Source organism: Harpia harpyja, chromosome 3, assembly GCF_026419915.1.
Source record: "Harpia harpyja isolate bHarHar1 chromosome 3, bHarHar1 primary haplotype, whole genome shotgun sequence".
Taxonomy (NCBI): Eukaryota; Metazoa; Chordata; class Aves; order Accipitriformes; family Accipitridae; genus Harpia; species Harpia harpyja.
Window position 1 is genome coordinate 51,436,136 of NC_068942.1, and position 16,431 is coordinate 51,452,566.

Here is a 16,431-nt window from a genome sequence, read left to right on the forward strand (position 1 = left end):
ATCAGGGTCCCATCGGCAGCGGCTGCTGGGCACCGGGGGTGCCCCGCCCGGGGCCCCGGGGCCGCCTGCGGCAGAGGCGACGCACTAAATCGGCGGCTGGCCCTGGGAAAGGCTCCAGAGATGAGCATTTCTGTTGTGTGAAGTGCCCGCATTAGCAGCCCGAACACGTAGGGAAAGGCTGACATCTGCGGTTTGGTACGAGGCACCCGAGAAACGACAGACCCCCTGGTTCAGAGGGGAGCCCCCGCCTCGGCCCCCGGCGAGGAGGGACCCGCCGGTCCCCGGCTGCGCCTGCGGGAGCGGCTCGCCCGAGGGAAGGAAACCTCCTCTCCTGAGATTTCCTCAAGTTTAAAAGCAGGGATAGGACCCAGCCTCTCGATGTGGGACGCTCACACTCAATGCCCAGAAGTGAGAAGGCAGAGGGAGACCTTCGGTATAAACTTTGAGCCTGATCCCAGTGGGAGCACAAATAATAATAGTTTCCAGGCTTTTGTCTCCGGTTTCCGAAATAACACATAAAATCCAGGGTGCACCGGGGGTCATTTTTTCTCAGCCCTTGTGTCAACGCACTTCTGCTTTTGACTCCTGACTGCATAGTTTAATCCACCCCTGAATTTTTTTCCAAGCCAGTCCAGATCTCTGGCCTGCGTTAGAAAGAAGCCAGAGCTACTTTATTTGTAAGGAGCCGCAAGGGCCGGCAAAACCCTCCTGGCCAGGGGAGACATTTGGGAGCCGGCTGTAAAGGCGCAGCCGGGCTGCGCTGCGCTGCGCTGTGCTCCGCCGCACGGGAGTCGGGATCCGCACGGGTCAGTGTCGGGTCCACCCCCTTATGAGCACATACACACACACACACCAGGGGCAGAAATTTGGAGACTTGTCGAGAGGGGAAGATAAATAGGAAATTAAAACAAAAAAAAGAAAAATTCGTTCGGGATTAAAACTGAAAAAAAAAAAAAAGCAGCAGCCCGCAGAAAGAGGAGTCCTGAAAGTTTCCTCTAGCTCTCCTCGTATTTTCTGTAGTTTGAACCGGGATGTTGGAGTCACATCACGGAGGGCATATGCCATCTCCGCGGGTCTGTATTTGTATGATCAAAATATTAAGGGGCACCCTTTCTACTTCGATGGCTTTCCCAGCAAGGGCTCAAAAAGGAGCAACACGGGTAAATGGCACCTTTAAGTACCAGGCTATGGGGCAAAGGGTGTACTGTAAGAACAGATGAGAGTGCTTGGCATAGCTGATATTTATTGACATTATCCAAAAGGAAATAAGTTAAAGATAAAGAAATGTTAGGTGTTCCACGACACAATTGTTGCACAAGCTGCCTTCAGTCAAGTTGTTTTGTTTTCAGGGCTCTTTTGCAAGCATCTTCCACACGCTTGGTTTGAAGCGAGAGATCTCATGGGCTGTTCTGCGTTTTCAGGGACGATCAAGTCAATCCTGAGAGAAAAGAGTCGCTTTAGGAGAAAAAGTGCTTCTTCGTGGAGTTCAATGTATTTTCTTAAACGCCGTATCTCAGAGAAAAGGCCTCTTGTAACAGATTCCTAGATCGTGTCAAATTATAACAAACTGAATCGCAAGAAGCAATTACAAAGCAAATATTGTGATCGGTGTTGTGGGTAAAATCGGAGCCTGGTTTATAGAGGAATATTAACTCTGATTTTTTTTTTTCTTTAAATCAACAGTGATTAGATTTGTGTTAAGCCTAAAGACCTTTTCCTGTAGATGGCGTCCTTTGGGTACTGAGTAATCAATAATAATACAGTCGTACTCAGGAGACTTTATTAAGCCTTGGATAATAAAATAATTAATAATCCTTTTTTTTTAGTTCTATATTTATTGAAAGTGAAAAAGCCTTGATTTGTCGTAAGCAAAAGTGTGTTTCTCCTTCACGTGGATGCAAATAAAAACTGTTTGAATAAATAAGTTGTTTCTGAACATTTTGTTGTCAAAGTGTTAAATGTCCCCGTCATTTTTATTCAAACACTAACATGATTACAGCCAATTATATATTCACCAGTGTTCTTTATTTTAGAGTAATTGTACTTGTCACTAATAAAACAGAGACATAATGGATCGCTACTGTTCTGAATTTTAAAGCAATTTTCTGTAATTTGATTGAATTATACATCGTCTCCGCTACTTTTTTTTATTTCTGTATTTTGAAATCCTATTTTCTTGAAAATTGCAGCTCTATTCCTGTTTTGTTGTTCCTGAAGTAACGAAACCTTCTGTAACATTTATAAATAGAGCCTCGTCCCTTTTGAAATGTGGAAAATCATAATTTCAGCCCCAACATACTGGAAGCTTTAGACTTAAAATCCGAAAGTCCGGAGGAGCGCCTAAACCAGAACACTTGGCTCAACGCGGTATCCTCCTCTGAGATGAGAAGCGGAACATAAGCAGAGAAAACAAAACTGCGACGTGCATAGGAAGGTTTGGTCACTTTATTGTAACGATTTGGTGGGCTTCTTGGGGCTCAAACATAGAAACACGTAAAGACGGGCAGTTCGGTTGCTAATATTTACCACGGGAGAACAGATAAAGACACGGAAAAAATCTAACGCCGATTACAGCCCTCCAAGCAATTACAGCGATTATCCGTATACTGCCCGTATGTTCTTTTAGGTGGTGATTATAGATAAGAAGCCCAGGAGTGACTTGGCTATCTTTAGGCATGGACAATAGAGACGCAGAATGATACAGAAGTATATGGAGATACCGCACACGCATGGAAAATACTGCGCTACGTTATTATCCTGCTCCTCGGGTTGTTTTGCTGAGGATGAGCTCTCAGAGGGTTGTTTTTTTGTTGTTTTTCAAAGCCGAAAACACGCCTTTAATTTAGCAATTGTATCAACCATCAACGCGATGAGATATGATCCGCGCTGTCGCCAAACACAAATCAGAAAATGATACAAAGGCTTTCACAAGTTAATTTCATATGACAAAACACGTGCCCACCACAACAGATAAACTACCGTTTGCAAACCGCGCGATTGCATGAAAAGGTATCTCTTAGGTACATTTAGCACAGTCAAACACGACTGATTTTTCCGCGCTTCTGTAAGGCAAAATAAGGGAAGGCGCGGGAATCCAGGCGGCTCACTGTGAGAGCCTTTCAGCGAAGCCTTAGCGGGACAGGATCCCGACCCTCAGTGAGAACACGCTTCTGGCTTTTGCGGATTCACTATTTAGTATCACCACAGAAATTAGCTTGTAGTCGCCTTGGAAGGAATAAAAAAGTGATCTGCTCCTAAACAAATACCGTTTTATTAATTCCAACGTGTACGAGGACTTGGGAGCCTTTTCTTTAACCCTTCATTGTTGTTTTGAAATGAGTGTGAAAATAAAGTGTAATGCCATCCTCTGTTAGTATTCTGCTAGCAGGTAAATGGAAATTATTTATCTGTTGGAGTTTCCGGAGCTACGGCATTTCATCATTTAGGTGGCGTTTATAGCTCGATTATAATAAACATTGTTTTCTAAAAAGTCCCTAGGAAACATAACCTCTGTGTGTGTGTGTGTGTGTGTGTGTAAAAGCCTAGGCGAGAGCCCCATCTAAGAGATGGAGAGGAGAAAGCACACAAAGGAGATGCATCCCGGGAGAACTCTTTCTTTCACGGTTTTTCCTCTCCGCATTGTCAGTGCACGGGAAGTCTGTCTGCAGTCGCTTCTCTTTCTCGGTCAAATTGCTGTCGAGGCAAAACTACAAACCCCAGGCTTTAGCGAGGCATCGTCCGTGCTCGGTGGGAGGGACACAAATGGGATTTAACTTGTTGCCAGTCATTTTTGTGTGTTTGTTTGTTTGTGCTGGTGCTTTAAAAGCGAAACAAATTCCAGAAACAAAGCGGGGGGGGGTGGGGGGTGGGCTGGGGAGGGAGGGAGGAGGAAAACAAGCTCTGTATAAAAGACATATCATATTAAAATAATACATGAACACACCCACTGATATCAAGGGTACGATATCAGCCCTTCCCCAAGAAACTTATTTATAAGTGGTAGCGGTTATAATCATCCAACAAGCCCCTTACCATCGCTCCCCCCTCCCTCCGCTAAAGAAAGAAAGAAAGAAAGAAAGAAAGAAAGAAAGAAAGAAAGAAAAAGAAAGAAAGAAAGAAAGAAAGAAAACATGGAGACCACCCTGCCCGATACAAAAAGTGTTCAGAACAACCTACATAAAGAGGCAACTCCTGCCAGCCCTACTCATGCGAGGAGACCCAGGAGCGAGCACGGTCTGCTTCCCGGGCAGCCTCCTTGGAGCTATGGCAAGCCCCGTCATCCCGACGCCCGCAAAGTGCGGCTCCCACCGCTATCGTGCGGTGGCCGGAGCGAGCACCGGCACCTCCTCCTCCCGCCCGAGCCCCGGGCACGGAGAGAGCTAAAATCGCCTTTGCTCTGAGGCTCGCCAAACGCCTTCTCCTAGAGGGGTGTACAGCTGTTTATGGCTTTTGTGCTACGCCGGGCATTTTGCTATGGTTACGAGGGGGCCCCGGGGCGGCGGGGGGGGGGGTAGGGGAGGATGTTGCGCTTTTGTAGGCCCTAAAAATCGGATCCGCAGCTGGTCTCGCCGAGCCCGAGGTTCCGCTGAGCCGAGGGGCGCGGCGGCGGAGGCGCGGCGCGGTGCGAGGGCTGCGGCGGGGCGGAGTGGCACCCGGCGGGCAGCGGCGGGCGCGGCGCGGCCAGGTAGGACGGGCGGGCACCCCCGGGGGCCGGCGCCCCCCGGCTGCCTTTTGCGGAGCGCTGGGGTGAAACAGCACTGGGAGAGTGACGGTGCCTGTCCTTGTGCTGGGGGAGGGGGAGGAGGCCGGGGAGGGGGGAGCGTCTTTTCTCTCGAGTTACCGAAAAACTGCAAACCCAGATACATGTGTCGTTTGCCAAAGATTACGTTTATAAGAGGCTAAAGAGCTTTAGAACACCACCATGAAAATATTCCAGCAACAGTTTCTTAGGAGTCAAAGAACAGCTAGAAGTCTCTTCAAGCACAACCCCCCTCCCCCCAGGTCTTTCTCTTTCCCTGTATTTTATTCCCCGATTCTTTAATTCAATCTGATAACTCCGGCAAAAGCACTGTGTTGGCCAAGAATGTTTTAACAGTAAACACAGAAGAAAATAAAATGATGTATTTAAACCTCGAGGTTTTTAACTTGTCGGTTTTCCCCCTGCATTTTGTTATCGTCGTCTGCATAACTCCGTGGATAATTCTTGTTTTAATTTTCGGTTTGATTCCTCAATTAGGGAGAGCTTTTGTTACACAGGGACGCGTATTACCTAGGCAGGTGTGACGGCCCTCTTATGCACGCTGGCATATAATAGCGACATTTAGGATCTAAAAAAACGCACGTCTTAACGTTAAAGTTGGCAGCGGGTGTAAAAATATTCTGTTCTGAAATATTCTGGCAGTGGCAGCTGAACACACCAAATCTAGCGGATGCTCGGCACTCTCTAGCTAGGCTTTCTGTGGATGGTGCTCTACAGCTACAGGAATAAATAAATAAAATCTTTAGCTTTTAATTACGGCGATTTAATTCAGACCTCTCCACCCAGCGTAGCCGGCGTGGGAAATGTATACTCCAATGTTTACTCGGATCTCTTTCTGTCACTCTTCTATCTTGTCTTACGCTTACGACAACAGCAAAGCTTTCTGGCCCCTACAGCCATTGTTTCCCACTTCCACGTTCTCCGTCCAACCTCTGCCCCTCCAAGAAACTTCCTAAAGTTCCACAGGGGGGAACGCCTTGCACCGAGCTGGTTAATGTCATTGTTTTAACGCTACCTCTCCCCTGGCTGCGCAGGCTTCTCAAAGGTATACAGTGCCCCGCTGGCTGTTCTTTATGGTACAGTGCAGCTTCTCAAAAGATCATCGGATGGAGAAATTTAGCGCTTCTCGAAACATTTAAGCAACTGAGCAATTAGTTCTGAATGGGGGTGGGGGGAGGGAAGACTAGGGAGCTTAAAGGAGGGGGGAAGAGGAGATATAACACAACTAGCCCGAAAACAACAGGGGTGGGGATGCATGGGAGGGGGACTTAAAATGTTTGTATTTAAAGGGTGCTTGCAAGGTCTTCGGCACAATATGTGCTGCTCTCCTTAAAGGGGCACCGAGTGCCAATAACCATTAGTCATCCAGTAGGGACTTTTCATTACAGATCTATCTTTAGGGGGAGTTCCCCGAAGTCTCCGAAGGGAACATAGCTGCGGATTTCAAACCCGGTCCAGTTCCAGTCACACAGTGCCTGCGTACCTGCTGCAACAGAAGGGAGAGATACTTACCAGAGTTTCGGGAGTGCACGGGTAGCCCAAAGGTCTCTGCAGTGCTCCTTTCCTCTGCGGAATACTATCTTGCATCCGAGGCAGTTCCCAGTCTATATTTGAAATTAACATTTATGCTATCTCAAACAGGAGGCTCTCCCATAGACATTTTTTCCGGGGTTTTCAAGCAAATTTCTCGGTGCCACAATGTTATGATGGAAGGATGCTGAAATGACAGGCCTCGTAGACGCTTGTCTTAATCATCGGCTTCTTAATTTAGTTTTAGTGCTGTGGTTTTGTGTGTGTGCGTGTGTGTGTCTGCGCGTGTGTGCGCGCAAGAGAAGCCTCTGACAACCTGCAGCTTCCTAATGACTGACGAGGCAGGGCTGCTGCAGCAAAGTAACACTTCCCTGGTGTGAAGACCTCTTACTGGGAAGTTTAGTTCACTACTGTTCTCGCAATCCTAATCGTATAACCTGTAACCAAAACCCATGGAAGAAGGATACAGCATGCTAAATAGACTAACTTCTAATCACTAAACGTTAGCACCACTACCAGCTGTTGAGGATTAACTGGAAGTTGGCTAGAGACAGACACCTAAACTTAAATCCACAAATGCGGATAGAAGGGTGGACCGTTGAATACTTCTTCCTCTCCCTCTTTGCCTCTATTCATCCATCCACCTTCAGTCCCATTCACCCCTCTTCAAAATGTTTGACTACCCCTTTCTCTTTGTTAGCGCACCGCTCCGTCCCCATTTGCCATGCCTTAGCAGCAGGCTATCAGTGTCTGCTGAGCAGCCCTTACCTTAATTGCCCAGGTAACCTGGAATAAATAAGGCAAGCTTAGAGTCAAGGGGGAATAGAATTATATATGCGTACATCCAGGCATTTGCTGTACCGAATGTGATATTACTGACTGTTAAACCAAAGTGTCCCGACTCGTTTCATGGAAGCATGATGCCATCGAAGCGTGGTTATTAAATACCCTTTCTTCATGGCTGAAAAAACTCTCATTCATTTCTTAAGCTGTCAGTACATTTTAGCAGCTTAACCCCTTGAAAGAGCCTGAGAGTACAGAGCCGCTAGACCCGTGTGAAGGGGGATTGAAGGCTGGAGCCGGGGGGTGGTGAGGGGTACACTATATCCATTGAGCTTATGGTGGAGAGGGTCTGTTTGTCCTTTAATTAAAATAAATAAATAAATAAATAAATACATATATACGAGGGAGAAAAGTGTGCGGTTGAAACACTATCCCTACGAGTTATACCCCAGAACTGCACCGAGATCGCGGTTGAATGGCACTTCAGCCAGGACGTTTCAGCTCAGCTATTCACCCCCACGCTGACCCCAGAGTTGGACACTCTCAGCCCATTCCCACCACTCAGTGCGGCGGGTCCACACCACAGGCGAGCGCGCAGGTGAGGGAGCATCCATGCTCTGCGGAGAGCTGGGCCCCCCCTGCACACCCACCCGTGTATCGCAGGGTTGGGGCCATGCACTTCTGTTCCATGCACAAGCGTGCGTCTTCTTCAGACACCCCACCAAAACTTCCCTGTTAGAAAATGCTGTCATGAGGGACCTTCTTACAGGAATTGGAGTTCAGCCAGAGCTGAGGGGTCAAATCGGCCGCTCATGCAGTGCTGCGACGCACAAAGCTCCCGCTGAAGTGAACGGGAGTCGTGGCCAGGGCAGAGCTCAGGGAATAATTTGCGTTGGAGCAAGACTCCTGCATTTCCAAAGTAAGTATCTCCAGTTTTATAAACAAGGAATTTTCTGCGGAAGAAAAAAAACCAGAGGGACTCGAAAGTTAAGGTCCAGCAGAAATAATAATTGACGTGGCTTCTCTTACGTATCCTTTTCTGTCCTGTAAACAGGTAATTAATCTTCATAGGCTTAGAAAGATATGTACTACATATTGGACACAACATTTCCTTTTTTGGTAGAACTGTATATCCATGGCATTAAAAAAAAATATAATATAAATCCTAAGTTTGTGCACAGAGCTTTATTCTGCACCCGTGACAAATGACTGAATGTTAAATTTAGATCATCAAACATTTTAAAAGTGTGCTTCTTTCGGTGTTAGCCCTTTGCTCAGAAATGCAAAATGATAAAATGTTTATTTTCTTCCCTGCTACATTTTCATCCCTGATCACAACGCAAAGTAAACTCAGCTTTGACCTAAGAAACACCTCAAGGCATTAAAATTTCAACAGGCAATGTCAGTGTTACATTAAACGAGAACTCCTCCAGTTCGCTGCAGAGCTGGGATTTGAATAAAACGTTCAATGTTAACAAACAATACACACGTTTGGCACTTTGTGTATTAAATGGATCAAAGAGATTTGATAAGGCACAATACACCATTTGTACAGACCTGATTGAGTTAATATAATATCAGCAAATTTTACAGCGAAATGAATCTGTTTCTTTTCTTTGTGTTTAAAACCAGCACAGATTACAAATTTTAATGATCTGAAAATGTTTGGTATACAAAATCATGCTTATTTCAGTATTAGCAAAAACACAAGAAATTTTTCAACACAAACACCCAGCTGTGTCTATTTTAAAAGCAGTTCAATGACAGCTTGCACTTATGAGCATGCAATCAGCTAATTTCGCTTTTTTTTCTTCTGTGTTAATCAACACTTTCCTTCCTGCATATCAGAGTACAAATAGTATAGTTACTCCACATCAGTAAATGTTTACGTAACCTGTCCTTTCTCAAGAATCCAGTTACACCGAATCATTACATGCTAGACCAAGTAGGAAAATGCACTGGGCCCAGTCACCCTAATGGGATCCTACCGCACCATAAAGACACATAGTAGTTAATGATCATCATAATCATAATAATATGCAGGAATCTTACCTTTCCTCTTACCCCTTGCCATGGTAGAGCCAAGTCACATCCTCCACATTGCAGTCTTCCTCAAGAATTCCCATACATTGACTTCAGTGTTGAGCAATGAAATAATTACAAATTGACATGATTTTTTTTTGAACTGCATTTCTAAAAAAAAAAAAGTGTAAAAAATAAGCGTGGTTGATCATTGACTTTTTTCTCTTTTTTTGTTAGTAGCAACCTGCTATGAAATTGGATAAATAAATACAATCGTGGTAAGGTCATTCGAGGTTAATCCAATGCGCAGAGTTCATGCCATTCGCAATTGCAATTGTTTATTACCGGTCCATTGTAATTGTTCTCGTTATTTACTCTCTCTTTCTCACACTCACTCGCTCTCCCTCCCTCCCTCCCTCCCTCCCTCCCTCCCTCACATACACACACACATACACAAATACATATATAAAACGCACATCTACAGACAACCACGTTTGCTGCACTGAGCTTTGACCTGAATTTCTCCGGGATAAATTGTTTTAAGTGGGGTTGAGTTGCACGTATTCTGTCTACGGAACGTTCTTTTCCTACAGCACAAACGCAAACTTTAGGCAGCTTTAACGCGGCGCTGTACGTTGCCTTTGCCTACAGCTTCGGCTGGAAGGCGATCACCACGCTCTCTACCCGTTACATTTCCCCTTCTACTTCCCCAGCGAGGAAGCTGCGCGATTTATTTCGCTTTGTTTCAGGGTCGATTCCCCCCCCACACGCTGGCAGTAAGAAACGCTGCGATGCGGACGACTGACACCCCGGTCCCGGGAAACCGCAGCCCTGAGCCCCAGTCTCCACCACGGCCGGTACTCCGAGGGCGTCCGGCGGTACCGGGGCCTTCCAGCCGCCCCGGGAGCACCCCGGCCGCTGCCCCCCGCCCTCCCCCTGCAAGGCTGCCGAACCGAAACCCCGTGGCCAGACACCGCGGGCCGGGCCGGGCCGGGCCGGGGGGCGGCAAGAAATCGCAAGATAGCTATTTCACGGGTTATTGATATTAGTAGTAGTAGTAGTAGAATTTATTTTTTACACCTGACACGCGGCCTGCGCCCTTCTGGCTGCAGCCACCCGGCAGCGCAGAGGACACGGAAGGACCCCCGGCGCCCCCCGCCTTGCTCCGGCGGCCCCGCCGGGGAAGCGGCGGGCGAGCGGGGAGGGAGCTGCGCCGGGGCCGGGGAGGGAGCGGCGAGCAGGCAAGCGCCGAGCCCGGCTCCGCCGCCGGCCTGGCGCCGCGCCCGGCCGCCCCAGACGCAGAGAGGGAGCGGAGAGGAGGGGAGGAGAGGGTTTGCTCGTTTCCGTGCCTTCCCGACTCACGTTCCGGAGCGTGGCAGGCACGGACCGAGCGGGCCGGCGGAGACCGTCTTCGCCGGCAGGCCGCGGGCAGCGGCCTCCGGCCCGCCCGGCCCCCGGCCGCTGCCGGACCCCGGCGCCGTGGCGGCCCGAGGCCCGCCCCGCCGTCTGCATCCCCTCCAGCTGATTATTTTTTTTCCTCTCTCTCGGTAAAATAATAAATAGAAATAACCGACACCGGGGCCTAGAAAAAACAAACTCGCCGAGTGACTTCGGCGGGATCCGCAAAGTAGTACCTCCGCCGCCGGTGCGCCGCGGCCTCCTCACCCACCCGGCCTCCCACCCCGCCTCCTTCGCCGCCAGAGGAGGGGGCAAAGAGGGACGGGGCAACTTTAGTCCACCGGAGAAACTACGAAGTAGGAAAACCGGCCGGGCCCGCAGCCGTGGGACGGGCGCCGTTTGTTTGGCGTGAGGGGATTTGTGCTTGGAGCGACGGTCGGGGGGGCACGGGGGGGGGGGCGCGCAAACCGCCGCGGTGATGCGCCCCTGCGCCGGTATCCCTGCGCCGCGGGAGCCGCCGCCGCGGCGGCGGCGGGGGGCGGGCCGGCGGCGGGCGGGCGCGGGGAGAGGCGGAGCGGCGGGCCGCCATTGGCCGGCGGGCGGGCAGACGCGCCGGCACGCCGCCGTCCCTGATTGGGCGGCCGGTGGGAAAGGTTAAACCAAAAAATTTTTTACAGCCCCGGTGCGTGTCTGCAGCTCTGAAATTAATTGCGGCCAGGGCGGTCTGTATAGCCCGTCTCCGCTCGCTCCTCGCCGACCCGCGGCTGCGGCTGCTCCTTCCTCCCCCCTGCTCTGCCTTGCCGGGGGAACCAGGCACCATGAAGTAGCTTTTTTTTTTTTTTGTGTGTGTTTGTGTGTTGGTTTTTTTTTTTTTGGTTGTTGTTGGGTTTTCAGAGGGTTTTTTTTCCCCTTTTTTCTCCTTTTTTTTTTTTTCCTCCGCTCTGACTCGGTTTGATTTTATCTGATTGGTGATTATTATTACTATTATTTTTTTCCCTCCCCGGCGGTTCCTGTCCTTGCTACATGACTTGCCAGCGCTTGAGACTGCGGTCCAACTGCGCTGCCGCCGCCGCCGCCGCCGCCGCTGCCGCCGGTGGTGCCGCCGCCGCCGCCGCCACCTCGGCCGCCGCCGCCGCCTCCTCGGCCGCCGCCGCCGCCCCGCGCGCTGCTCCCTCGGCCGCTGCAACTTTCCCCCTCAGACTAGTGTGTGATGTTGGACATGGGAGATAGGAAGGAAGTGAAAATGCTGCCGAAATCCTCCTTTAGCATAAACAGCCTGGTGCCCGAAGCCGTCCAGAGCGACAACAACCACAGCAGCCACAGCCACCACAACAGCCACCACCCCCACCACCACCACCACCACCACCACCACCACCACCACCCGCCGCCGCAGCAGCAGCCCCAGCGAGCCGCCGCGGCCGAGGAGGAGGACGAGGAGAAGGGCCAGCTCCTCCTGCCGCCCCCCGCCGCCACCGCCTCCGGCGCCCTGGAGGTGGCCAAGGCGGACATGCTGGCGGGCAAAGGCGACGCGGGCGCGGCGGCGGCGGCGGCGGAGCTGGAGGAGAAGGAGAAGGCGGCGGAGGAGAAGAAGGGGGCGGCGGAGGGGGCCAAGGACGGGGAGAGCGGGAAGGAGGGGGAGAAGAAGAACGGCAAGTACGAGAAGCCGCCGTTCAGCTACAACGCGCTCATCATGATGGCCATCCGGCAGAGCCCCGAGAAGCGCCTCACGCTCAACGGCATCTACGAGTTCATCATGAAGAACTTCCCCTACTACCGGGAGAACAAGCAGGGCTGGCAGAACTCCATCCGCCACAACCTCTCCCTCAATAAGTGCTTCGTCAAGGTGCCCCGCCACTACGACGACCCGGGCAAAGGGAACTACTGGATGCTGGACCCCTCCAGCGACGACGTCTTCATCGGGGGCACCACCGGCAAGCTCCGCCGGCGCTCCACCACCTCGCGGGCCAAGCTGGCCTTCAAGCGGGGCGCCCGGCTCACCTCCACCGGACTGACGTTCATGGATAGGGCAGGATCCTTGTACTGGCCTATGTCCCCCTTCCTCTCCCTGCACCACCCCCGGGCCAGCAGCACTTTGAGTTACAACGGGACCACGTCCGCCTACCCCAGCCACCCCATGCCCTACAGCTCAGTGTTGACTCAAAACTCCTTGGGAAACAACCACTCCTTTTCCACGTCTAATGGGTTAAGTGTTGATAGACTAGTCAATGGAGAGATACCTTACGCCACTCATCACCTCACAGCAGCAGCTCTGGCCGCCTCAGTGCCGTGTGGCTTGTCAGTTCCCTGCTCCGGCACCTATTCCCTAAACCCCTGCTCCGTAAACCTCCTAGCAGGACAGACGAGTTACTTTTTCCCCCATGTTCCTCACCCTTCAATGACTTCTCAGAGCAGCACTTCAATGACGGCCAGGGCAGCCTCCTCCTCCACGTCGCCACAGGCGCCCTCCACTCTCCCCTGTGAGTCCTTAAGACCTTCTTTGCCAAGTTTCACAACGGGACTTTCCGGAGGACTTTCTGATTATTTCACACATCAAAATCAGGGGTCTTCTTCAAACCCTTTAATACATTAACATCCATGGGATCAGACTGTAAGTGAACATTTTACACACGTTTGCATTGTAAATGATAATTAAAAGAAAAAAAAGCAAAACAAAAAAGTCCAGGTATTTTTTATTAAGTCCCCCATTTTCTGTACGTTTGTTCAGTCTTTAGGGTTGTTTATTATTCCACCAAGGTGAGGAGTGTCAGCAAGGTGCAATGTGGGGAGATTACATTGTAGACTATGAAGTTCGGAAGACAAAATTATAGTAGAATGTGTATCTAAATAGTGACTGCTTTTGCAATTTTTTATTCAAATACGATAAGTCTATCACTAAAAGCCGCCAGATTCTCCATGTTTGCAGTATTATAAGTTATCATGGATATGTCGGTGGGTGCAGACCTTGAAAGAAAAAAAATAAAAAAAAAACCACCACTAAATTTATGAAGACTATCAAAAACTTAAAACGGAATTTGTATTTAAGCAGAATACTGAATACTGAAAGGTGCCCAAGAACTACATTTTGGCCATTTATTATTTTATCCTTTTCTTTACCGAACCGCGCTTTTTGGGGGGTTCCTTTTTTTTTTGTTTGTTTGTTTGCTTGTTTACTTTTAGACCAAAGATTGGGTTTTAGAAAATGCACTCAGTGTACGGAGTAATTTAAAAAAACAGCAACATTATTTCAGTTTGCAGCACTGCCCGTTCAAATGAATCAGAAGGGGACAAAATTAATGATTGCCTTCAGTTTGTGTTGTGTATATTTTGATGTATGTGGTCACTAACAGGTCACCTTTATTTTTTTCCTAAATGTAGTGAAATGTTAATACCTATTGTACTTATAGGTAAACCTTGCAAATATGTAACCTGTGTTGCGCAAATGCCGCATAAATTTGAGTGATTGTTAATGTCGTCTTAAAATTTCTTGATTGTGATACTGTGGTCATATGCCCGTGTTTGTCACTTACAAAAATGTTTACTATGAACACACAGAAATAAAAAAATAGGCTAAATTCATATATACTTGATAGTTTTTTTGTCTCTTTTATTAACTAAAATTAATACGCCAGAGGATTTAAAATTACAGGGAGATCAGGGCGCTGGTTATTACAGCAGTCCACCATTTTTTACATGCTCCTTTCTCCCCCCCCCCCGATCATATTGTCTTTAATAGCAGTATTTTCAAATGTAAAGGATCAGGGTATTTAATTAAACACCACGGCCACTATTGTGATGTCTGTTTTGGGGCAGAATTCTTATCAAGTCTGCTTAAAAATTGTTAGCACGAGGTAGGGTGTCTTACTAAAAACTCTGCCATACGTTGAAGACGCTTAAAGTTGCGTACGTATAAATGTACATATATACACATACATATAAAATTTAAGCATATACGCACACATTAGGAAAAAACCAAGGTGCATTATTACACAGATAGGTGTTGTTCTTGCAATCTCTGAAATGCATTCAAAGAATTACTCTTCTGAAAGAAATAAATTTCCACTCCATGATAAGTGGAGACACGTTAACTACGACTGTGTATGTGTGTGTGTATATACATATACATATTAGCTTTCGTACAATCATTTGATCCAATTTAGCAAGCTACGAAACGTATGTGTCTAAAATGCAATCCTTATCTTAAAGGAGCACTGCTCCGGAAGTCTCTCTACTGTATGTATTTCTATACTTTTAATGCTGCAAACGCTTTGGCTTTAAATATTGTGAAAGCAGGGGCGGTTTTTCAGCTAGAGCCTCGCTCCCCTGCCCCTCTCGCCCCCCGGCCGGGGAGGCAGCCGAGCAGAGGCTGAGGTGAAGTTGCAGAGCGTTGCAGGGAGGCAGAGGGCGGGGGGGGGGGTTGTCACGTGACGCCCGGGCTTGCATACCGATGTTTAAACGTTTTCTTGTGTGTGGGGGGGAACCCACCAAAAAAAAAAACCCCAACCAACCCCAAATCCGTGTGGATGCAGTTAAATTTAAAGTTTTGCCATGGAGCTTTTTTTCGCGCTCTGGCTGCAGCCCACTGACCCGCGCCAGCGGCCGTGAGTATCCTCCGCTGCCCGGAGAACCAAACCATTAGTTTTAAGGGGGCAACGCTACGACTAATTTTAAGAAGCATTTAATCCTAAAAAGAATTGGTTTCTTGATGAGTTTAGGGAAGCTTATAAAAGCCGCAACTCTTGAAAATAATTAGAAAACTTGTGCAAAAGGTTTAGGAACTAATTGGATCCTGCGGTGAGTCCGCGGAGGACAAGTTGTTCATTTGTTACGTTTGTGTAGTCTAAACAGGGCTCTGCAGCAGTGCAATAAGCCGACGGCTGCTCACAATAGGCCCAATGAAAAATAATCTCTAGGTCGGAGATGTTATCGCAAACACTTTAAAGAGCTGATCTTAGAAAGACAGAAGAGGAAGAGGAAGAAAAAGAAAAAGAGAAAAAAAAAATGCCGGGGGGTGAATAGAGAAGCAAGAGCAAATGTGAATTCTTGCAAACAGAATATTTGTCATGCTGAAAGAATAAGGGGAGGGAGGGGAAGTCTTCCAAAAATAAGTAATAAATAAACAGATGCAAGCAGATCTGCAGGAAAGAGAGAGGAGTGAAAGGTTACGGATGAGAGATGGGACACCCAGCTCTGCACTATGTGGGGGAGAAGGAGAGAAATCTCTGATATTCTTGGCTTTCACTCTCACTTCTGCAATTCAAAATTAATCATCACTATGAGAAAAAGGTTGCTTTGTTTGGGGATGAAGAGATGATACCACCACTTGGAAGCGCCTACCCTCCCCCATATTCTTCACCCTATTGTCATTAAAAGAAGTGATGGCAAAAAACTAAAAACCAAAACTCCTTTGCAACAAACTTATCGGAAATAATGAAATTAAACAGGTGCGATTTAAACTCTTGAAGCCTCAAGACCCCATTCTGTATACTTGTGCCTAAGCAAAATAAAAGAATGGCATCTGCTGCAGCTGACAAAGGAAATGATTTATTGTTTACCACTTGCAATTGGTTCTATACTGTAGGAAATCCAATAGCACATCCTCAAAGCATCATCTAGTTTGCAACGTAAAAAAATCCACTGACAGTGTACTAAAAGGAGGAAAAAGACAAGTCAGGTTGGAGGAAAGCACAATCTCGCCATGTCAGAGTTTGGGGTTGGCTAATAAGCATTAATTAGATAAGCGTGATGCATAATAATTCCTGAAAAGGGTAGCCCTGATGTATGTCTCTCCAGACTTCGTTTAAGCAAACACTCGCTCTCAGTGCTCTCCTTCAGGTTCAGTGTAGCAAAGTGCTGCCTAAGCAGTTCAGGTGCTACAGACTTTTCCCTCTTTCTCTCACGCTGGGGGAAGGGGTGGTTGTTGAGCTGGTAATTTATTCACG

The 16,431-nt window shown here is 48.3% G+C and overlaps 1 protein-coding gene and 1 long non-coding RNA gene across 3 annotated transcripts; one reads left to right on the forward strand and one right to left on the reverse strand.

The window, feature by feature from the left end:
• Positions 1 to 1,226: 1,226 nt before the first annotated feature.
• On the reverse strand, positions 1,227 to 10,916 carry LOC128139722 (uncharacterized). 2 transcript variants are annotated; one of them, XR_008234482.1, is made up of 4 exons: positions 10,729 to 10,916; positions 9,125 to 9,265; positions 6,272 to 8,025; positions 1,227 to 1,438 (listed from the first exon to the last, which is right to left on the reverse strand). It is a non-coding gene; the product is annotated as an uncharacterized LOC128139722 (long non-coding RNA). The 2 variants fall into 2 exon arrangements; XR_008234483.1 differs by lacking the exon at positions 10,729 to 10,916 and adding an exon at positions 9,609 to 9,827.
• A 153-nt stretch (positions 10,917 to 11,069) lies between these two features.
• Positions 11,070 to 14,074, forward strand: FOXG1 (forkhead box G1). The gene has a single exon (XM_052782524.1). The coding sequence runs from the start codon at positions 11,703 to 11,705 to the stop codon at positions 13,080 to 13,082; it is 1,380 nt and encodes a 459-aa protein (XP_052638484.1). The 5' UTR covers positions 11,070 to 11,702; the 3' UTR covers positions 13,083 to 14,074.
• The last annotated feature ends 2,357 nt before the right edge of the window (positions 14,075 to 16,431 follow it).